The following is a 24,829-nucleotide window of genomic DNA, read 5'->3' on the forward strand; positions in this document are numbered from 1 at the left end:
AAAAAAAAAGAAGAACGTTTTTAAGATCTCAGACAACTTCTCCTGAACTTGTGTTTTTGGCAGGCTGATGTCGAGGGAGGGCATGAAAAAAACATTGAATTTGTTTTCTGTTGAGTCAATCAACATTTGAGACGTCGTCCACTATCAACACTGCTCTTAAATATTAAAAAGACGCTAATAATTACTCTTACATTCCTATCTCACACACGCTCAAACACACGCTCCACTTCAAGGTGGAAAAATCAAAATCAAATACGCTGACAGACGCAACTTTATACAACTTAAGGCTGAACTAAAGAGAAGAAATGAAGGAAAAAAAAATAAAAAAAATCAGCTCCCACCACCTGCGACGCACAGAGGAAATAAATCAGTGTTTTCAGCCCAGTCACCAGGATGAAATGTCGGCAGGTAACGTTTCTGTGAACCACACATAGGTTAAGAGTTTGAATGCGTCACACGTGTTACACTACGTTAACCCGACTTCCGTGTCGGGAAGCAGAGTGGACAGTGTTGGAGTTGCTGGCGAGAAGGTTGGTCAGCATGTGACCCCGGTTCAAGTCCCGTGTTTCAACATCTGTAAGCGTGAAACCGCTGGATATTTTCAAGGAGACGTCGGGACAGTTTCCAGCCGTGATGGTGAAGCCCGGTCGACGCAATAAAATGTCTGCGCTGGCATTTGCACGCAGTGTTTTTCGTGTATGCCTCGAGGCAGCCAATCACCAGCACTGTTAGATCTTGGAACAAGCATGCTGCATGCTTACTGGCTCGCTGACACTGATGAGATTAACGCCTTAGGTATTGAAATTTGGGATCGAATGACAAGACATCTTTCGATTCTTGACAGTATCGAGGCAATTTGGTCGGTGCCATCAAGATATTGAAGTTCGATACCCAGCCGAGTGAAACCGCTGGATGTTTTTGAGGAAGAACCACAGTGATCGAACATTTGTGAACATGTATGAACGATATTTTTTAAGGAGACCGCGTTTGTGGCAATAAACCTGGGATATTTTTGAGGATAGGCTGGGACATTTCCAGCTTTGTTTGTCACGATAAAAAAGGGATATTTTGGACCTCGAGACGTCTCCAGACGCGTTTGTGGCACAAAACGAGGTATTTTAAGCCAAAACACGATGTTTTCGTAACCACAACCACGTGGTGTTTGTGTCTAAAAAAAGAAACGTGACGTTGTAACTTATCTGTGGTTTTGCAGAAACGTACTTTGCCAATTCTGGCGGTTGGGTCGGCGTGTTCATAAGTACATAACACAGCTATTAAGAAGGTGAAGAGTGGGTCACAACCAGATGCTACATCATTCACCACCATCCGTCCATAAACGCATCACTTCCAGTTGGAAAAGGGCGGCTAAAAGATTAAAGATCAGGACTCAGATCAGCTCCTCTTTTATGTATTTTAGATATTATTGAAAATTAAGGTTTTCATGTGATTTTGTGCCACTAAAGGAGTAAACTGACCCCGAGTCCTGAGGTGTTTGGCGCCCTTTTCCAATGATTCATTCACTCACAATAAAAAAACAAACTCTTCATTCAGTTCCAGCACTCTTCTCTGTTTGGCACAAGCATCCCTCGTGGTGAACGTGTTAACAGTCAAATCGGCAAAGAAAAAAATACCCCAAATTACCAAGAAGTGTTTTGTTTTTCACTCTTAAGGCAGCTATATCGTACATTGCATTCAACCAAGTTACGTAAGATCGGACGCTGTTCTTTTGTACATATTGACAGGTTACATTACAGCATGACGACGTGAAACCCTGCGGACTGAGTCCTGGTCCTCGACAGTCTTTAGGGACCGGGCTTTAGCGGAGCAGAGGAAGAGGGGGTGAACCGGAGGAGAATCAACCATCGTGGCGACGCGTAAAGAGGACAGAATGAGCAAAAGTGAACTCATCCCGGCCTCAGTTCTTCTCCATTTGTCCTCAGAGGACAACAAGAGTCTGTGTTCTGGATTGGGACGGTGACGGGGGAGCAGGAGCTTGTTTGCGGTGTCCAGGTTTTGTCGCTGTGGTTGTTGATGACTGTTGGAGCTTCAGTGGTTGATGTCGGGGAGTTTAGTCCAGCGGTTTGCCGCCGTCGCCTTTCTGGTCCAAGCGGCTCTTGCTGCTCTTCACCATGTAAATAAAGTAGGTCAGCGTCTCCTTCTCGTTCACCGGGATATTCCTGAAGTGACGACTCACCGTCTGCAGGAGGAGGAAGGACAAGAGGTTAGAAGGAAAACTCAGTGTGCACATCTCATATAGATCTACGCAGCATTCAGGAATTAACAGGTGTTTGAGCCCCATTTCCAGATAGTCAATTCAAGAAGTCAGTATTGCTACAACGCATCTTCGGGCCCAGACAAACCAAATCGACATCAAAGAACAAGCAGCAACAAAGGCTGACTGTTGCTTCACCTCACGCTGGCCAAAAAGCTGCACTCAAACACACCACAACCGCCTCCTACGTTCCTTGTGTTCAACATTCAAAAAGAGGAACTGGAAGACTCTGGAGTAACGAGTATCCACATGCAAACCACTGCCATGATAATGCAGCATTTGCCAACCATTTTCATACGGCTCTCGCTAATTTAGCCACTTCTAATCAAGAATATGTAAAATATAATGTTGCTGATGGCAAAAATAAGGAGAAACCGCGCTAACAACAGGTAAAATCATGGATACTACAGCGACAGGCTCAAGGCGCTTTCTCAGTTTCTCTTCTTGTGCACTTGTTCGCTTAGCTGAACAGCCAAGCATTGTGATTTCTCACTGCTGAAAAGCTGCCGCCAAGAACCGACTAGTTTCAATGGTGCAGGACACACAGCAAAAACTAGGGCCACAGGCGCTTACTGTCTTATCTACCTTTGGACAAGTTGGTGGATTTTTTTCCGCTTCAACTTTTGACCAGTTTGTAAGAAGCAGCTAAAATCTAGGGATCCGATCAGACCCGATATTGAGCACTTCAGATTATCAGATTCATGCTTTTTTTCCCCCCGATTGCCAGTGCTCATCACAATTTCAACAGCCAACAGTCCAAAACCTAAAGTCTCCTCATCTACTGTCAGAAATGACAAAGAAAAGCAGCAAATCCTCACGTTTAAGAAGCTGGAAGCAGATCATGTTTGACTTTTTTTACTTGGAAAATGACTGAAACTATAAATCAATTATCAAAATTAAATTAACTGACTAACCGTTGCAGCTTCCCAATAATCCAAATCCGCTGCTAACAGACTTGTAAGACAAATGTAGTGGAGCAAAAAACCTCAAGAGATTTTAATTTTTTACTGGAAATGTAAATCGGTTCCAAATATCATTTATCAGAATCTGCCCTGAAAAAAAAAAGACACCAACAGCTGAAAATCTTCCAGCAGGAGACATTTGATAAAGACTGAAGTGAAGCGGACTGCTGGTTGTTTGGATTCAGACGATCTGTGTTGTGCTCTCTCTGCTCTGCAGCCTCTGGTCCTCCTGAACGGGGCTGAACTGGAACAGCTGTAACTGGTTTTGGCTGTTGACTGGTGCTTTATTAATGATGTGGGAGGCTCATTAATAAGAGGGCCTGAACCTGACTAACAGCCGGGGGAAACATTCAACTTACAGCCAAGTTTCATTCATTCATTCATTCATTCATTCATTCATTCGGTCCTACTGCCCGACAGCCGAGTCACATCCGACTCCGCCCCGCCGCCACATACAGGAGGTATTTGTCAGGACGAGGGCCGAGCCAGCTGCATAAAGTCCACCTGTCAATTTGGCAAATTAGTCTAACAATCTCTCCGCGACCAATTACTGAGGAATACGACCTGCGACACTACGTATATCAAAGTAAATGAGAATTATGGAGCCGAGAGTTGAGAAGAAAGAGGCCTAATGAGGGCGGCCAGCAGCCGTCAGTGTTACACAATACGAACTAGACGGGTTATTAATCCACAGAAATCCTTAAAAAGAGGAATCAAAGAGAAAAATAACCACAGCTTCTGCTTGAACAGTTGTCAAAGTAAGTTTCTGTTGCTCCAAAAAGGACTGATGAAGTTTTTTATACACTGATGCTCACCAGAGAGGCTCAACTTTGATGAAATTGATTTTTGTATGTCTGTTAGCAGATGCCCAGCTGAACTGTGTGCATTACAACATGCTGCAGCATCAGTAACAACATCCCATGCTGTTGCTGTGGTTACCATCACAGCCTGGCTACTCAGCACGAGATCCGACAAAAAATGCGACACGTTCAAATCCGAAAGGCCTCCCTGATAATGCTACGTTGCTAGTTAGCTGTCAGCAGCCGGTGGGCAGCAGAGACCCGCGGTGTGTTTGGCTAACAGAGCTAACAGCTAAGCACACAACAGGACTGACAGCTTCTGGGTTTCTACATTTGCCTCATGATAGCATGACGATGGTTTTGTTCGGGTTAAAGGTCAAATGTCCAAGATTTATAATCGCATTTATAATCTCATCGCCTGTGAATGGTCAGATTGCAAACTTCCATCACACTCCACAAGGTGACGTCTTCAAATGTCCAACCAACAGTCCAACACTTCAGGGGAGCGAAATCCAGCAAGTGTCTGAACTTTTGTCTTGATAAACAACCAAACAATTAACAAAAAGATACAGTTTACTCTCATGTGACATTGCATCCATTCAGACAACAACTCAGAAGTAGCAGCAGGTTAAGTTTTGTCTCTCTTTCTACATCTATTTTGTTCTCCTCTCATCTTCTTGGTCACTCACACCAGAAAACATTGCTTTTAAAAATGTGGGTAAACTAAGCTGTACACAACTAATAAAACCTGAGATGTGTGCTTGACGTTCAGCAAACCCATCCCCGATCATCTGTGGGCCATCAAAGAGCTTCTACCCTAACAACTGGTACTCTTTGAGGACCGGGCAGTATGCCAGAAAACAATCATTTAGACATACGGTTAGGTTTCAGAGTTTCGATGCTGAACAAAATGGAAGGAGAACGCAACATGCACAGTACAAAGTACAAGACATCCATCATGCAGTGGACGACGTCTCCACATTGGTTCAGTTGTTACCTCTGCCAGCTGGGCCTTGTTGAGTCCAGGTCTGGTCTGCAGCTTGTAGTGTCGCTTGTAGCGTCTCAACGTGTTCACCTGCAGCTGGAACAGATCGACCTGAACACACAACAGACACAAAGACGCAGCCGGAGAGTGAATTATGAGATATGTAACTTTTCATCCCGCCTCCATCTTGGACACATTTCAATGACTTGCTGCAGATTCTCAGAGGATTTCTCTGTGGAGAAATTGGGTCATCGCAGCAATAAAAACTAAAAAGCACAACTAAGTGGAGGAAAAACTTTTTTTTTTCTTAAAAAGAGCAAAACAATGATAAGATTTTTCCAGTACTTGTAATAGTAGTTATGTAAGCACTTTCTTACAACAATCCCACCACGAGTTGATGTTTGCAAGGCGTCCTAGTTTCTGTCACCATGTCTACTTTTGTTCCTTTGCAAAAAATAATCTGTTGTGCTTGAAATATAATTTCTGTTTTAAACATTTCGGGCGACATTACCTCCGGCACCTCCACATCGTGATCGGGGGACTCTCCTCCATCGTCGCTGGTCTTCCTCTTCCTCTTGTTGCGGACGCTCTGGATGAAGTTCTTGTGGAAGTCGCAGATGTATAAGTGCCGTACCTATAAAGAGATTAACGAGTATTAAAGGAGGAGTCCGCCATGTACAAAAACCTCAGTTTAGTTTAGATGCGACACAGAATCAGTTGCAGACAAGAAGGGCTAAAAATAACATCTTTATTGTCGATTATTTTCTCAAGTAATCGATTGCTTGTTTGGCCTATAAATGTTAAAAAAGTTCAAGATGGCGCCCTCAAATGTTTTGTTTTGTCCACAACCCGAATATATTCAGTTTGTCATAGATGAGGAAAGAAACCAGAAAATATTCACATTAAGAAGCTGGAATCAGAGAATTTTGACTTTTCTTTTAAAATGAACGATCTGATTAATCTATTATCAAAATACTTAATTAAATATTTGGCAACTAATCCATAAATCTTTGCAGCTTTACAAACAAGGATGTTCTAAAGTCTTCAATACTGGTCTCAATATGATAACAGAAAACTTTATTCAGTTTTTTTTCTTGAACAAACTTCAGTAATGTTAAAACTCAGATGTCTAATCAAACTCAGCAGTGTTAGATGTTGTCTTAACGCTCGCAGCTCAACATGAACGTTAACAAGATAACCTTGTTTACAACTGGCAGAGCTATGACTTAAAACAGGAAGTATCTAGTCAGAGTTGTTGCACACAAGACCTCCGCGTTTGTTTCTGGTAAACGATGCTACAGACACTCACCACGTTCTGCTCATAACTAAAAAATAGTATTGAGATTTGATTCCCAACCTACAGGTAGTCTACAGTCAGTAACTTAGATTAATTCTGTCCTCCTGTGAACTCGTGTGCATTCATTCCTCTAAACCACAACAAGAACATGTGAGTCGACACGAGTCCCAGCAGAGCCACACTAAAGACAGCTGAGCTCGTTCCCACGGCTGTGCCGCTTCAGCGACAAGGCACAAAGCTTTTCTACGAACCTCAGCGCAGATAAAAGCAGCTTACAGCAACAACAACGCTTTCATTAAACATCCATCCAGTCGGGGACGACTCTGCTGCGTTACACAACTTGAAAAATAAATAAAAGATATTAAATCTACATGTGGATGTTTGGATGTCGGGGAGCCTGGGGCAACGTTGAGCTGAAGACCCCTGCCGACAGACCCCCTGGTTCTTCCAGCTTTTTGTGCATTGTGTACGCATCCTGTCGCCTTTAAGCACTCATCAGGTACAGAGCACACCGCAGATCACACACAGCAGGAAAACAACCCTGCCCCCAGCTCTGCTGAGGCTCTGTGGTGAGTTAATTAAAGGCGAATTTAGTCCAGAAAACACAACACGAATAAATAAATAAGGGTATTAAATCTACATTTGGATGTTTTGATGTTGGTTAGCTCGTCTTTCATGCTGTTCTGAATGTGTTTTCTGGTTGGATGTGTATATTTGTTTGAAGGCCCGTCTAAGAACAGGCATTAAAACAAGCTTAGGTCATTAATACTGCGACTAAGGTTGCAGCGGTTTACCAGTTTTAAGGTGTACTGCTTTATGAAAATTGCCGGTTATTAACCGTGTACATTTGTTCACCTACACTCTGACCTTTTAGTGTTGTTAAAATACACGGACATTTCAGTGGCGTTTACCGTTTCAATGCACGGATGTCATTTCAGACGATAACATTTATTGTTAAACTGTAAGAAATATCCTGCCTCCGTTACATATCTCAGTCACAAGTGTTTGATGACGTCTGCGGGATGATTGCGAAAACATTTGTATGAATAATCAGTCAATATATCGATGATGTAATCTTTAACTCCCCATTAACTCAACTGGCGCTGGCCCCAAAACTCAAGTAGCAGTCGGGCCCCAGAAATAAGAATAAAGTGGGTTTTTAACATTATTTTTGGGGACTAAAATACAAATTCAGCTTTGTCACAGAATCAAGTGAAACACTAAAATATCCCTCACTAATTTTGAGTAGTGCATCAGTCCTAAATAACTTTACTGTAATTCAAATAACCACCCAGAGGGACTCTCAGGACTTTTGAGGCCCTTGGGGGGGTCTGGGGCCTTTGGCTAGTTAACTCAAATGTCCCAGCTGTCCAGTTCAACAAGTTTCTCTCGTTATGTTCCTGTAAGACACATAAAACATGTGTTGGCCTGACGGTGCAAGTTCATACGCCTTTAATTTAAAAACAGCGACACTGAGGACAGAAATGAGGAGAAAACTCAAGAAAAATCACCACGAGGATGATAACAGGACGGCGCTGTGTTAACTTTAAGCTAGCGTGTGTGTAGTGTGAAGTGTTTCGACCGACGTTTCGCTGCTGGTAGTTTGAAGTGAGGCCGTTTTCTGAGGACTGAGGTTTAAAAAAAACACGCTTAGCTTCCCTGGCAACAGCCATTTTATGAAGAGCAGCGGAGGCGTGTTGGAGGAAACTGTTGCTGGAAGTTGATGTTGTCCTGCACGCACGTCGTCCACGTAGCTAGCTAGCACAGCTAACGTTAGCCGGACATTTAAACCGGCTGAGAGCAGAATCCAGCTACAGACATCACCCTCCGATCACAGCTGCTGTAACACCAACAACGAGGGGAAGATTTGAATCTGCTCTTTTGTTTATTCGCGTTAGCTGACGCCGACGAGCTAACTCGCGTTAGCTTAGCTGACAGCTGTGAAGTCTGTGAAGTTTCCCCGGAGCTAACTTTCCCACTCGCAGTCACAGATTTACGAGTCAAAACAGAGGCACGAGTGTCGTGTGATGTTACTCACACTCTTGTCGATGTCCAGCTTGAGTTTCTTCTGCGATATGCTCTTCTGGATCCTCTTGCTGAAGGAGGCGTTTCCAGCGGACCGGCCGCAGCGCTCCCCGTCCTCGATCAGACAGCAGCTCTGCCCGTAAAACGGCGGAGCGGGCGGTCCGTCGTGGCTGTCCTCCTCTGTGCTGAACCCATTCATTCTGTACGACTGCGGTGCTCTTTTGCGTGGCGATCAAAACAATAAAGCAATCAGCAAAAAAGCCAGCGTTGCGTTAGCTAAGGAGTCTCTTGTTCACGCGTTGCCCTTTTGTGAAAGACAATCCCCCGGTAGCGTTAGCTAGCTTACCTAGCTCGGCTAAGTGGCTAGTTCGCGAGCTAACAGCCGTTGCGGTTTATATCCCGGCTCCGGCTCCGACTTACTTCGAAACGCGACAGCCTCTGCTAGCAGACATATTCCCACCGACCTCCGGTAGATTCACACCGCAAAAAAACAGCCGCTGCTAACGCCGACTAGCTCCGCCGCTAGCTGATCCCGCAAGGTGGCTGAGCCGCCGCTAACGTACAAATTCCTATGGTGAGACCGCCGCTGCTCGTCCCCGCAACGCACCGCTTACGTTTCGGCAAGACTCGCGTGTGACAGCAAACTCACACGACACCGAGTTAAAGGGCGACGACCGGCAACAGCAGATGACACAACTTTGGGAGAAAATCTCGTCTTTAGCAGCCCCGCAGCTCAACAATCGCGGCACTCTTTCAGAACACCTCGTACAATGGACGTGCTCCGCGTCTTTGGCGGAAGTTCCCCGTCCTGGACGCCGATTGGCCGATTTCGCAGGGAGGCGGGATTAGCGCACAAACGCTGGCGCCCCATTGGCTGCGAGGAACATCAGTCTCCCAGCGGCTCTTCCTGCATCGCTCGGTGTCATGTTTTGTACTATGAATAGGAGTTAAAGGTGGCGTCGCCCTCAGTTGAACTACAAAACAGAAACTATAAATAGCACATGTTTATCATCCTGCATGAGCAAAACGTTACAGTGATTTTTTATCAGCTCGACGTCTCGTTAGATTAATCTTTAATGCACACGGACGAACGAGAAATCCGCATTTACAGACGCTGTACCGTGATGTTCGGCTCCCTGGGCCCGGCTGGTGAGACAGAGACATTATTAATATGCAGCCTGTTGTTGCAGTTAAATGTTCACATCTATAAGACTCCTCAGTGGTCTGGTTTATTTCCCTCTGATGAACTGAAGTCCGCATGAACGAGCACGGATCTGTTGACATCAACACGGTGTGCTTCCTGTTTTGACCACAAGGGGGAGACAGAGGTCAACAAATGGATCCGGCTCAGGAGGGCTGACGCTGACATTCCTTCACATACGTCACTGTACCTGTCCAGGTGCTTTGTTTTCCAGCTGTTCACACATATTGTAACTGTAACTGAGATTTAAAAGGGGGGGTTCAAGCAATTTTGTGAAGCTGCAGGGTTTGAGAGAGTCAGATAAAGAAAGCACCAACCAATAAAAAACGCGCCACTGACGATATCATGAGGGTTATTTTCATAGATTACAGCTTATACAACTGTTTCTTTAGATTGAGTGACACTTTCCATATCAATTACCCTGAAATCCGTAAGTAAAATCGGTCGAGTGTCCCTTTAATTGTAAGAATCTTAAAAATAAAACAGCTGATATAAGTTTAAAGGCACACTCTTTCAGACATGGTCCGGATCCAAGTGGTAGTTGAATAAATCAAGCCGATTTGACACCTCTAGGGGAGGAAGTAGATCCTTTACCAAAGTAAAAGTAGCAGTAACATATTATAAAAGGTGCACAAGTTGTATTAGTTAAAGTAAAATGACTCATTATGCAGCAGAGAGGCCTCTGTGACTACATTATGTGATTATTATACAGTAAATAGGGGAGTAATAATGGGTTGTTGTTACTAATTCATTAGATTATGCAACATTTTTATGTTATTCTTATTATTTTAAGTTTCAACTGGCAATAGACAAGTTTTCTGCTTCATCTTATTATAATAAAGTACATGTTGAATGCACAACGTGATGGATATTGAATAATGAAACCATCAGCATTTACAGTGGTTCTTCTATAAACATATCACTATACAGTTTTGTTTGCCACCGGGGACGCGGTCACCCTGGAAAAGGAAGTTTAACTGGCGATCCATGTCTATTAGACACCAAATGGTTGAATAATGTCACGTTTTGTCCTGTGTTGGTGTTATTAGCGACTCTGAGGAAACCATCCAGTTGTCTTTGCAACAGAACAGAACAGGGAGAAGTTGTCTGTTGCCCCTTTAAAGTAGCTGAAATTAAAAATGCTCAAGTAGAAATTATTCAAAATTGTGTTTGTGCGGTATTTGAGTAAAGGAGCTTCTCATCGCTGGACACCGAACATTATTCTGGATGTTGGGTCATTAATGCTTTGGTGCAGACAGAGCTTTGTTTATTCAAAAGTTTCAGAATGAGATAAAGATGATCTAAACATAGCAGATTTGTAAAGCGGGAGTGGATCATAATCGGTGTTATTTTAGACCTGATAGGGCCCTGACACACCAGGCCAACGGTCGGCCAACATCAGGGCTGCCGGTCAGCGTCTGTGGTCCTAGTTTTTGCGGTGCATCCCGCTGTGTTGGCACTAGTCAGCCCTCGTCAGTTGTTTTTCAGCTGACTTAGCATGTTTAATCTGCAACGGATACATCAGTCTGATTGAGCCTGTCGCTGTATCTCCACGATTTTACCTATTAAGTGCAGTTTTCTCCTTATTTTTTGCCTTCGCCTCTTCACCAGTGTCATTCTCAACGTTTCATCAGACATTCTCGATTAGAAGTGGCAATATAAGTACGACCGGTGTGAAAATGATGCTGCTTTATCACAAAAGTTTGTATATCAAGAGTCACGAGTCTTCAGGTTTTACTTGTTGAATGGTGACCACCACCTGGTGGTATGGAGAGGGATTTCCTCTCACACAGGCACAGAACTGAGCTAGGTGGCCGTCAGCTGTCGTCTTTGCGGTGTGTTAAAGTGCAAAAGTCGTCATTGTCGCCACTAGTTCGCGGTGTGTCTGATCCCTCAATGCGCTTCCAAGATTGTTTCGACGTATTTGGAAGGCCCCTTTCCCATTTCAACATGACTTTACCCCCGGGCACAACACCAGATCCACAAAGAAATGTTTTCCGCTGTTTGGTGTTGAAGAGCAACCCCATCCAGCTCCTTTGGGATGAACTGCTATGCCAGGCTTCATCATCACAACATCTGCTGCTCATGTGGTTGAATGTGAACAAATCACTGCAGCAGGTTCCAACATCTTGTGCCTGAAACCAGAAACCTGTTTCAGCGGTCTACACGGCCACAATCTGAGTTGTGAGAGTTAATTTGGGAAGCAGCGAGTCAGCAAATCCAGAGAGAGAGCGCTTTAAAAGCCCACTTAAATGTGAAGGCGTCTGTATTATGCAGGTTCACTAATGATGCTCTTTGTTTGTTGTCATTTTGTCTAATGTGGTATTCGCTCTCATGTGCAAACTCCCTGCCTCATCATGCTCCCCTAATGGCTGAGCGAGGACGAGGATGTAATACAGAAGAGGGGAAGAGACGGAGAGAGAGAGGGGGCGCTATAAAAAAGTATTAAAGGAGGAAAGACAATTGGATTACGTTTTCTGTTGGTAATGGACCTGGGTCCAATAAAGACTCTTTAATGGATAACTCTGACAGGAAGCGTAACAGCCTGGTGTCTCTCCTCGGCCACGTATGGCCCATGAGTGGACGAGAATACTGATTGTGTGCTGACTGATTGACTTTAAAAGTGGCAGATGATGGAGCGCAGAAACATTAACAGGTTTTTCACTTCGCAATTTAGAGGTTTATATCATCAGGGAAATGCCTCTAAGAGGCAATAACATGTAAAGTGGTCTCTCAATGTATTCAAAGTTGTCCCTGCACCTCTCCCTCTCCCTCTCTCTGTCTCTGAGCTGGTGTGACAAGCTGAGCGTTATGTGACATCCCATGAGACCGGAGGAAATGGGCCACACTGAAGAGCAGTATTACTTCAGCCATGAATAAATCACAGCAGGCTAAAAGCTATCCAAGCTTGTGTGTTGTCAGATGAAATGATTATGAGATTAACATTTAGTAAAAATGTGTTTTAGCGCCATCAGTCACAGAGATGATTAAAGTCGTAAAAAATAAAACACAGGAGGTGACAAGAGAGCAGATCAGAGAGTTCAGAGCACGGAGCGATCCGCAGGAAGTTATCTGGAGGGGAGGTGACGAGCGGCGTCTCTAACAGAAGAGATGATGTAAGAATAATGAAGAAAGAACAAAATAAAATGTTAACAATCTTTAATCCTAAAAATATATATATATTTTTCTCACATTGTCCATCGCTGCAGCACCTCTGTTCACCCTCTGTCTGAGCGCTCCTGTCTCTTTAAGCCCCCCCCCCCCCCCCCCCCCCTGAAAAGCTCTGATTGGTCAGCTCTCGCAGGCCTGAGCAGGCACCGCCCACCATGTTTCAGTCCTGCCAGATCATTTGAAGCCACAGTATCTGAATACAGGCCGTATGCAGTTCTCCTTGGATTGAGTTTTGATACTTTCACAGTATTTTTTTCGCACCTAGTCCTGCTCTTGTAATCAGAAAAGACCTATTTTATACAACATGTTGACAAAATGATAGAAAGGCCAAAAAATGACCAAGGTATTAGTGAAATTTGCCTTTTCACATGTGAAAATCACAGTTCACATTTGAATTGAAATCTTAATATGTGACAAGAAAGTAACACTTCTTTGTGAATTTTACATTTTTACATATGAATCGCATGCATTCACAATGTGACTGGCTTTTTTCACATGTAGGAAACAACATGGGGCGTTAAATCACACATTTGTTTCCCACATTTAACTTAAATTTAATGCTAATTGTAAAATAATCACATAAGAAATTTACATTTTCACATGTAGATAGAGAGCCGCAGTCAAGCCTCTTCCCTATTTCAGAAAAAACTCTGCCTGGTAGTGAATCAAGAGAGACAAATAATTTATTGATCCTGTGTGAATTGTGTCATGAATCACACATATGATGTTTGTCAATTTAAAAGATAATTTTCAAGTCAATAAAGTCTCAGTTTGTCATCAAACTAATGAAATATCAGACTGTGAAAATACGTAATTATAAAGACGACACAGCCAACAGTCGCATTAGTGACATCTCATTGAACGCTCACCAAGATAGATAGATAGATAGACAGACAGACAGACAGATAGATAGATAGATAGACAGACGGACGGATGGATAGATAGATAGAAGGATCTGGAATGACCCCAATGAGAGTCAGGAAGAGAAAACTCTGTGAGCCGATCACTGCTTCAGATCCTCCAGCAGAGCTTTATTAACGGTTTTTAATAGTTTATTTTATGATTCATTGTTACTGTAAAGCAGGTTGTAACTGTTTTAAAAGGTGCTATATAAATACAAGTCTTTACATTAAAATCCATGCGGTCACATTGTCTTCCCCACATGATGTTTCTGACTCCTCTTCAGCACTTTATGAAAACTACAACCCTAAAAAAAAGCACCTGCTTCTCCAGCAGACTGAATGTGACTGAAAGCCAATTATCGTGCCTGTCACGGAGGGGAATGGGAAATTTCCACCACTGTCTCATTTTCTGACACTGTGGAACGTGAAAGGACAAACAGGTCCGCTCTGTGTGGAAACCGTTTCTGGGCGGAGGTCTGATAAGCCGTCTCGACACCGTGACGCGCTCTTCATAGAGAGACAGCAACGCAAGCTGAGGCTGGTCTACCTGTGAGTGCAGGTCTGCTCGATCTGACAGGCGATGTTCAGTGTTGAGGAGCCACAATGTGGAGCTGTTTGCTTCATGATACAATAAAAAAATGATCACAAACACATGAACTTTTACATTATTGACACATTTTCGACAGCCCCCTCTGGAGCCACAAAAGGCTTTATTCAACTTGTGTCACGTGTGCAGTTGTAATCCAAGACTTTTTAACAGAAATAACAAGATTGTGGAGTAAAATATTAAATGAGTCAACAATGATGAGACGGCATGAGTTTAGTTTTATTCAATATTTAAAAAGGTGCGTCAACGTTCTTGCTCATACTCAGGATGCAAACCCTGCTCTCCGGTATATATGTCCACAAAAAATCATTCTCACGTGTAATCACAAACTAGAATGGCACTCAGTAGAGCGCATACCTCCACCAAGGCTCCATCAGTCCCCTTTATCAGCATCAAATTGGTCTCACTCATAGCTGCCAGCCACCTGAATTCCCTGAGAAATCAACGAAAAAGTCAGACAATGTAAAAGAAAGCAAGAAAAAAAAAAAAAATCCTGGATCCGTCCCTTTAACTGGATCCACACCAAAAGTAAAAGGGGTCTATTCTGGGCTGAGACCATCCTACATCCAAGTTCTGTAGAAATCTGTTTGGTAGTTTTTGTGTAATCCTGCTGACAAACCAACCAGCAACACAGGTGAAAAGTGTAGTAATAAGAAGTACAGGTACAGAAAGTCACTCTCTGAACTCTTTCACTGACCTTTCATCTTGCAACATTATTACATTTTCAGATTGTTTTGGTGAAAACCTCTATCTGACAGTGACTTTAGGTTTATTTATTGTTGCTGACTATAGAAATAAAGTTTATTATATTGAATATGTGCATCACAAGCTGGATTTAATCTGTCATAGCTGATTAAATCTGTAATAGAAGACAGTTCTGTTTTTACACAATGGATACGACAAAACGACGTCTCTGACATCTTCAGTTGAATAGAGTGAGAAAATAGGAAAGCAAACATTCACCGATTAAATCTACAATCACGATATACGAAGGAAAATAATCCAATTGTGAGAACTGTACCCGAACACATTAACTCTGATAGGTTTCGTAGGTAATGCAGCGCAGAGCGAGTTTCAGTTTCCACAGGAGGAACTTCTTCCTTCCTTCCAGCAGCCGGGCCTTCAGTTTGAGTTGTAGTGCCTCAACAGGAAGCGATCATGACCCGACCGCCGGCTTCATCACTCATAGAGAAACGCCGGCCCTGTATCGATTCAAATATAAAGAAAAAACAAACAGAGAGCATCAATATGTGTCTGAACGCCGCCGACCCCTTTATAGCTCAAAGTGCTGTACATTAAAATGTCGAGGCGCGAAGGAGCCTCACAGGTCCGCGCTCTTAAATCAAAGGGTGACAAGAAAACCACCAAATGACTTAATGATTAATTCCAGATCAATTCCTGTGTTATGTTTACTGTTTTGTGCCGGACGCACCGACGATGCATAAGAAAGTGTGCAAGAATCAGACGCTCTCGCCAAGCACGGCGGCACTTTGACTTATTGCTTTCTGACCTTTCGTGACATTTGGAAAGGGCAATTCTGCAGACAGATGGTGCATACACATATGTAAATTGATAATGTTAGGTGATGGCAGCTGTGGGCCATATAAAGTGAGTCAAATTATTTTCACCACACGTTTATAACACCTCTCTGAGACACAAGTGCCACTGATGTTTGAGTTATCGGGTCGTTTTCTTGTCGCTAAAAACCCGTCAAGTCGATTTTATTTACACGGCTCAATATCACAAATCAGCCTCGAGGGGTTTTATAATCAAAACTATCAGCGAGGACCGAGTGAGGAGATACAAAAATGTCAGACCGAATGTGCCCTTTATGGAGGAAAGACGACCAGTTTTATGTGGCTAAAATTTTAATGGACTCGACCTCTGACCTCGCTGTCATTAGATATTCGCTTCGTGTAAAAGCTAATTTCAGATTCTGAAGCACTGAGCAACACGCTGAATAAATGCTCATTGTGTCCAGCGTGAACCTCGACCTCCAGCAACATTGATTGGTGCGTGCTCGTCCAAACAAAAAAAAAGAAATTGGCTACGAGCAGAACATCTACATGTCGACTAAAACCAGAATCTGACGAGATAAAAACAAAAGGTCTTCAAGGTCAGTCAATGTTTACAGCTTCACAATACCCAATTCCCCCAATTACATGAGGTTAAATATCTTTTATGTGGAAGGTTAATATCTAATTAGATGTTTACAGGAAACATCTTATTAGAGCCAGAAGAGAAGAAGCATGCAGGGATTTTTTTTTTGGTCATAAATGTGTTTCTCAAAATTGTAAAAGGAAATGTTTGGCCCACAGTGACCCACGCTGTTCCTGAGGCTTTAAACTTCCCTTTGCTGATGGTTCACGTTACGTCCCTTCTGCAACAGAAACATATGATCATGTGATTTTTCATAATCTGTGCAACACGTTCTCACTCCCAACTCGTCAAGTACAGCAGTTTAGTCAGTGCCTTTAATCTTCAAACTTTGAAGCTCCCTCTAGCGTCAGGTTTGCACGTGAAGATATAAGATAAGGGGAAATTCACCCGTTAAGGCAGCGATTGAGTGATAGATTAAGAAATTAAAAACAGGACGAGACGTCTAAATAGAAAAATAAAACAATAAAATAATGGAAATACAGAATGAAAATACTACTGCAAATAAAAAAGACTGTATTAACCCTCTACAATAATTGACATTAGACTGCACAGGAAGCAAACAGGAAATGACACGTGATAGTTGCAGAGTGCATACTTGAGGGATGTACTGGATGCATATGTATGTTTTATAGATATGAATAAATAGATTATATCCCTGAGACATGTAGTGCAATGTAGTTTAAAATGTAAGTAGTAGATTCTGGTGGTTTATGGCAGAATAAGTCCAGTTGGAGCGTTATTTACGCTGTCTAGTAGTCACGGTTTGGTTTGGTTGAGGGAAAATATACAGGAACTGAAGAAGCCTCTTGGATGAAAAGTGAAACGTCTTCAAGAAATTGAAACTAGTCCAGTTGCCTACGATACAGCACCTTCATCAACATTTTGCACATTTTATTTTTCTCAACATATATTTTCCACTTTCACATCAACGTTTTGTGAGCCAATAAAAACTGTTTATATCATCCTGGAAATGCATTCACCCAGTGGGGTTTTAAATTGATTATTCAGACAAAGACGTAAACACACCGACTCTGCTCATGCCAGCAAGAATATTAAGTTAGGGAGATGATCAATCCTTTATTTGTTTATCGACTGGGCTTAGTCTAGTGAGATTTAATGTATTGTGTCCAAAAAAACACCAGAATCATCCTGTTAAATACCCCTGAGTGTATGAAAACTACCTCCAGGTTACTAAAACACCCAAATTCCCAGAAAGCTACAGCCATGTATGTACACATTCATTATATTTTGTAATATAGTCTTGAGTCAAAATGGCTATATATATATATATATGTATGCCATTTTGCCTCAAGACTATATTACAAATATACATATATATATATTGTATACAAATCCAATATATTATTACAAAACATGCATATATATATATATATATATATATATATATATATATATATATATATATATATGCATGTTTTGTAATAATATATTGGACTACTTTCATAAATTAAAATGTATTTCCAATATATTATTATCATATTTTTCAGTGTGTGTCAATACATTCTTGCTCTCTGAGGTCTTACTGAGGTGCACAGAGATTGAAAACAGATAATTTATTCAGTTGGAAGAGTCTTTTGTCCAAAGCAACAGATAAATTAGATCCAAAGCCTTCGAGAGTACGTGCCAAGCAAATTACTTTTTGTTGTGAAAGGGATAGAGGAGGGTTTAGAGAGAGAAAGAGCATATTAGGTGAGTATTCAAGCGATTTGAGGAGTGAAAGGGGATTCTGTCGACATTAAGTTTTTAAATCTAATAAACACAATAAAAAAACAAATATGCATGCAGCTGATTCTTCTCTCAGTCGTCCCTCATCCACAGAGGGGTCAAAGTTCAGCCACAGCAACATAACGGCGCTGATGAAACCGCTTGGCGAGCTTAAACAGGCTGAATATCTGCTGACGCAGGGACTCGAGGCTGCTCCCCAAACATGATCCTGACACGTATTAGCATCTTTTCCCCTCGTTTCTCTGCTCTGTCCGGTCCCGCTGAGGACGCTCAGAGAGAGAGAGGCTCATTCCTCTCTCCTTCTGTTTACCAGGCAGAGTTGTGACAATTCAATCTGTTCGGCATCTTCTCGGATGAATTATGGATGAACCCCGCAACCTCTGAATGTGGTGGAGATTTACGTTGATCGAGTAGCCGCTCGCTTTATAACTCCGTCTGTCGCGGTCTCAGGGTGGAAAACGAGCCATCAGCAGGTTCTCTGTTGTTTAGATTTTCAAATCTGAATCGGTATTTTATTTAAATGGGGAGGAAACAAGGAAAACCAACCCACAGCATCGTGTTATTTTACACTAGTTGGCTACTTTTCTCTACTTTCCTACAAGAAAAATCAGAGTCATGGTTGATCGGTGCATCTCCAGTGAAAAACCATAAAACAGAAAGGTTGAGACCTTTATAGCAACAAGTACCTGTCTGTGTAATGTTCAGGTGTCCACATGAGTTAAAGTTCCCACGAAACGGATAATGGAGTCTGATTTGCTTCTGCATAGTTACGCATTTCCTGTAAAAACAGGCCGGGGCCTACATTTAGCAGCAGTTAGTGCTTACTTTAGCCACAAAGCTACCGGTACCTGTCTACCAGGAAACTCCTCATAAAACCACCTCAGTACTCCAACTGTCCTCTGTCATCGCTCTCCGAGGCCGCTTACATCCTCAGTCCGGAGGTGTTCATGGATGAAGCTGCTGGTTATCACTACTTTTTATTAGCAGTTACTTTAGCAACAAGCAAAGCTATCTGTCCAGAGCAGCCCGAGGGACGGAGAGGGAAAACCAGCAAATATTTTCTCCATAAAACATGAGCCAGTTTCAACCAAAACACTGAATAAATGTATAAAGTTGTGGGAACTTGAGAATTTTATTTTGGCCATTTTGATAAAAACATTTAACATGAGACCAGAACCTGGTTTGTCCACTAGAGACTCTCAGCTCAGCTTCAGTCAGAGCAGTTCGAACGTGCCGTCAGACATTAAAATCACTTCCGCTGCTGATGAAGCCTCTGACACTCAACATGAAACTATTACAACAGAAGCTGGACAGAGTAATCTTGGCAGAGACCTCGCGGTGCTTTGTGAATTTGAGTGTTGTAACATCTTTGAATCATCCAGGGAACCAAAAAAAAAAAAAAATCAATGGCGTGACATGTTAATCCTCGTGTTAAGAAGACAGAGTTTCATCTGATGTGTCTGTCGGTGTAATCGTCAGCTATAAAAACCTCAGTGCTGAATCCTAAACTTTGACCAAACTGACAGTGAAAGTCATTCAAGAGTCTTTCTGAAGTTTCCTCAGAGTTGGTGTGGGAATCACTTCTCTCCTTCTCCGCGCCCTCTGTCTCGTTCATATTCAGATAAACAGGAGGGTTAAGAGTTCATCCTCCGGTCTGAGCGAATCTCATTCTGCCTGGCTGACATTTATGTAAAAGAGAAGGAATAATGGCTCAGGGTTCGTGATCGGCAGTAAGCCGGGGGCCAGTCAAAGTCAGTGACTCAACAATGTCAATCTTTGCGCTCATTTTGCTCCTCTGGCACTTCTGTAGGATAGTAAATCAATATTGGGTGATAATGAACTCACTTTTTAATTTAAAACTTTCTGTAAGCTTGAGGGTAAACATGCAGGATATTAGAGTTGAATAAATTGAATGTTAAAGCATCAAGTCTAACTCGTTCTGAATGCACAACGTGTGTGAACAATTATTAAGACTAAAGCTGGTTTCCATCCAAATATAGCTTCATTCTTTACTGGATTTTTCTCAGAGCTGACAAGAGAAAACGTCAGTTAATGTTTGTGTTTCTAACCACTACGGATGGGAGTGTTTTGTCGAACCAGAGTCTTGAACTTGAAGATAGTCTTGAAGATAAAAGAGGAGCGTTGTGGGAAAACCTGGGAAGGTTGAACACCAGATGGATGGGAGCAGTGTGGACTAGCTGCAAAGGTCTGGTGGCAGATTGCTGGGCTTCTGTACGGAGGGAGATGTACAGGTGGGAGAGGACGAGCGACTGGATGAGAATCCTGATGAGGACGGGCCGAATCCTCCTGATGTTTGAACGGGAGGAATCTACAGGAGCTGTAGCTTGAACGGCCTTTACTAAATTTGTTTTTAAGCTTGTTGCAGATATTCTGGGTTATTCTATAGCAAAAATTCCTGTTTTGGTAATTGATTGTCAGGAATTTGTGTGGAATAATCTTTGTTTCTTATAGTGTATGTAACCGAAATACAAAATCTATTTCAGTCAAAATTCCTTAGTATTTTCATCGGCTTATGTTATTTCATTTTCAGAATATATTTCCTGGATTCCTCAGTGTACCACTAGAGGGAGCTCACGTTCTTCCTCCAGTGTTACACATACCATAGTTTAGAAGAAGTGGCAAATATTTGTGTAGCATGACGGAAGTACAAACTCTCTTTTTCAACAAATAAACCACCTTGTTTGCAGACTTCCTTGCTGTCTGTGCTGATCACACCACAGGCAGCAAGGTAGGTGATAACTTAGCCTTGTCCCAGGTGGCGTCTCAACATCAGCTCAAACATGTCTGTCAGGTACGTGGCAAAATATACGTCCACCTGACCGTCAGGTAGAGGGAGCCATGGTGTCATTGGAGCAGGTGTTAGAAAGCCATGTGAGTGTATGACAGCAGCAGGCGTCCTCGTGTACATATGTCTGAGATTTGTACGTTCGTGCCCGTACGATGGAGTGAAGGGAAAACTCATGATGAAAGAGGTTGTTCAGGAACATTAGGGCAGTGGTGACATGAGTGGCAGAGGTTCGTATTCGCCTTTCAGCTGGCAAATCAAAAGTCCTTTTCAGCCACATGTTCTGTCGAGTATCTGCTCTCTGGGCTGAAGAATGGATGTGCTAAATTTGATCAATTTGGTCCAAAAATACTCGACAGAAGACACTTCTGACAGGCTCATGATTTTTTGTTCTCAGCTGAGCTCCTGGATAAATAAAAAGTCCAAAGAAGCCTGCAAGTGTGTGAGTGTACAGCTCTGCAGAAGGGAAAATTAGATTAAGTTTCTGGAGGTTTAGTGAGAAGAAGTGTGAAAGTCAGTTACAATAAGAAGCTCAGTCAGTCATTTTTTAAAAGCCAAATATTGCATTTCATCAGTGGAGAGACAGCGAGGTGGGGATAAAGCACTTCAGGGTGGAAAAACGAAAAAAAAAGGAGAGAAATTCAGACTTTGTTGGAGTTCGTTTCCTCCCACAAACTGCCGCTCTGGGATCAGATTTGGGGAAATTTGCTCGGCTGGGTCACAAGAGTTCATCTGTCAGTTCGTCAGTCACGGGACAAGGGTTTCATCATGTGTCATTTAGTGTGTTATAGATTCATGATGTTGCTTTCTATCCCATCCTTTATTTTTCCCTGTGAGGAATCTTGTCCAAATTGTAACGATCCGAAATGAAACCAGCAGCTTTACAAACGTCCCTTCAGAAACCTGACTGATGGCATCTTCCTCCACGCTTGTCTCCAGTCTGGGCAGCAGCCTGCTGGCACACAGCCTCTGTTTACAAAAACACCCACTTATGTCTTTCATGCCGTCGTCTTTATTTTTAATCCCTGCTGACATTCTTACAATGTCACAAGGAATTAAAATGGCACAAGCCAATCTGTCACAGAAAAACTGAATAATAATTGGAAAGCGTCGTGTTGGCAGGCGTCTCCCCCGCTTGTGAGTTCTAAAAGATATGATATTGTGATAGTTTTATATGTTTTTAATGTGTAAATCGTGGAGTAATGTAATGTTCAGTGTTGATAACACCACGACAGAGCGTGACGTTCAGTGATTTCGAACCACGCCTCCGTCTCGTCCTGATAAGTTTGCAGCAAAACTCGTTTTTTAAAACCAAAAGTCTCTGGATCTACAGCACAACACCGCCAGAAATAAACACTAAATAACTTTTAGAACAGACAAATAAAAAGGATTTACTGAACCACAGTAGAAGCACAAAAATTGAGGAGAAATGATGAAATAAACACAATCTGAGCAACTCAACAACATCAGGCAGGCATGACGATCAGCTCCTCAAACGCCCCCAGTGGGATATGAAGTCATGTGGAGGACGAAACGTAACGGCATCGCACACGGCAGGTAACAGAGACGTACCTGGTGGGATCAAGGGGGGAAAGCCTTTTCACACCAAGCACTGAAAAACTGATTGTATGTGTTCATCACCGCATTTGTGAAAGAAATATTCGGACGAACCTCGACGTCAGCAGATTTCTGCCTACAGAAATATACGTTTGACCAATGAAATCCTTTGTTTCAGCTGATGTCCAGGTCAAAATGGGAGAAAACCTTATAAATTTGGTCTCACAGCATCCAGTACTGTATGACAAACACCACAACGACAATGAAAATGGTAATGTAGCTGATATTCACTTGATTACATCATATGTTGGTCACTGAAACAGGCTTTCGGGGTCCAGGGGGAACTTACTGGGCCTCATTCACGCGACGCCTGACTTCCTATTTTGCTGCTGTAATAACTACTCCGGCCACTAGAGGTCGCAGCCAAACAAGAAACAGAAATATGGGTCATAGGAAGCTGCTTTCGTTGTCAACTTGATGAGGAGAAGCTGGTCACGGTTCATAAAGTCGTCCACTTATCGATGAGCTGATGTGCTGGAGGTGTGTGTGATATTGACTCGACCTCCTGTAGTTGGACAGTTTCAGTTTCCGTGACCATTAAGGACTAATGTGGTAATTTGACAGAGAGCAGCTGAACGTTCCAGTGCAGCGCAGGGTTAATGTGGTGTCCAGTTTCATTTCCTGGTTATTAGTGCTGAGTGATTACGACAGCTTTTCTGGGAGTTAAAATTCCCAGTGCTGTTTGTTCTCTGCTGCTGTGTGGAAAACCTCCGAACAAAGAGCTACCCTCTCTCCCCTTCTCTGTCCTTTATGTCATCAGAGCTTGATCCTATTTTCTCACTCTTTTCTGATCTTAAATGCTGTAATGTCAACCCCGCAGTGTACGCACATGAAAACCAAGACGAAGCAAAGAGGAAGGTGGCATTTATGGTAACACTGACGGTATAATGCATTTAAAAACTTACTATAAGGAACTTTCAAGTAGTTATGAAAGTTTCTTTGATCTACATCAACCAACAAAACTATTATTCTTTACGTCTGTCACCGGGTCGCAAAAATCAGACGTAATGATTAAAGCTGCGTCGACCGTGTTTAAATTTTCCCCAGGCAAAGTTTTGCAGGAGTGTGTTGGCCAGTTACATTTTTCTTCTGCTTGGTTATGGCTTATACTGGGGCAAGATCTGGGTTTAAACTGGGCCGGGCCCTGGCAGCTTATGTTTACGCAGCAAACAGTTAAACTCACTTAAAAATCAGACAGTTGACTCCTTTTCGATTGCCAGGGAGATGAGTTTGTGTTTATTTTGTTTTTTTCAGTGATGGATCAAAAAGTATAAAGAGCCTTTGGCCTAAAGTTCAATACATGTCACAGCATCACGCCTGTAAAAGGGGCAAAAATTAGCGCATAAGGGGTTTAAATGTGCCGAAATACTGGGTTTCATAATGGAAAAAATGCCTCTTCAGTCATCAGATACCTGAAATATCGTTCTTCCCTTTGCCGCCCTCTAAAGTGGTGTATGAAAAGGGGTTTAAATGGAAATAAACTGTTAAGCATAAACCTTGCACAAATAGTAATTAAGCACTGATGTTTGGCCTTGTGGATCTTTAGTTTATCAGTTCACCTGGTTGCCTCTTCAAAATTCATTTAATGCATTTCCTCTTTTTGTCCACTTTTGGTTACAGACTCTCTCCACCTCCCTACTCTCATATTTTGAGTGTCATTACCAAAAAAGAGACAAAAGACACAGTGCACGAGGTTAAGGATGAATTTGACTGTCGTTTTGACATTATTAATAACATTAACATGATTTCGTTTGGCCACGATTAATCTAATATCAAGACAACCCTGCAGGTAACTAGTTGCAAGGTGATTTTGTTTTTTTAATTGACACTCAAACAAGGTTGAAAAATCCTCCTTAATCAGAACGAACACAAGACGGCAAAAACATCTCAAACAGCACCAAAAAGGACCAACGTTTCTGGCTGACAAAATCTGTTAACATGACGTCTGCAGTGAGTCGAGGCAGGATCAGAAGGAAGAGTCGTCACACCCTCGCCGGCCAGTTCTTACACCTGCAACAGGTGATCGAGGTCAGGTGGCAACACGTCTCCAGAGAAGGTGCCACACCGGAACAACAACACACAAACAAAAATAATCCTCTGATCTACCACCGTGAAAACCCTGTGCCTCCTTGCTGGTGACTGTCTGTCGCCGGTTAAACTTCCAGATATTGACTCCACAGATGCTCATGTTTCGTGGTGGAGTAGTTTTTCTCTGCCTTTTTCAGAGAGCTGCTGCTGTTAGCGCTGACCTCCTGTCTGAAGGACGTATTCGATCTCT

At 42.6% G+C, this 24,829-nt stretch overlaps 1 protein-coding gene across 1 annotated transcript; it reads right to left on the bottom strand.

Annotated features, from left to right (window-relative positions):
* Positions 1–1,135: 1,135 nt before the first annotated feature.
* LOC141007459 (histone deacetylase complex subunit SAP30L) lies at positions 1,136–9,104 on the bottom strand. Its single transcript, XM_073479824.1, has 4 exons — positions 8,355–9,104; positions 5,531–5,653; positions 5,032–5,130; positions 1,136–2,197 (listed from the first exon to the last, which is right to left on the bottom strand). The coding sequence occupies exons 1-4, from the start codon at positions 8,538–8,540 to the stop codon at positions 2,069–2,071; spliced, it is 537 nt and encodes a 178-aa protein (XP_073335925.1). The 5' UTR covers positions 8,541–9,104; the 3' UTR covers positions 1,136–2,068.
* Positions 9,105–24,829: the final 15,725 nt, after the last annotated feature.

The sequence above is a fragment of the Pagrus major genome, chromosome 13 (assembly GCF_040436345.1).
Source record: "Pagrus major chromosome 13, Pma_NU_1.0".
Lineage (NCBI taxonomy): Eukaryota > Metazoa > Chordata > Actinopteri > Spariformes > Sparidae > Pagrus > Pagrus major.

Bases quoted from the DNA above. Each gene is read 5' to 3' on its own strand.
- LOC141007459 (XM_073479824.1), bottom strand. From the start codon at position 8,540: ATGAATGGGTTCAGCACAGAGGAGGACAGCCACGACGGACCGCCCGCT. The intron at 5,654-8,354 runs GTGAGTAACATC...ATCTCTTTATAG, and splicing joins AGCTGGACATCGACAAGAGT to GTACGGCACTTATACATCTG. The intron at 2,198-5,031 runs GTAACAACTGAA...CTCCTCCTGCAG, and splicing joins ACAAGGCCCAGCTGGCAGAG to ACGGTGAGTCGTCACTTCAG.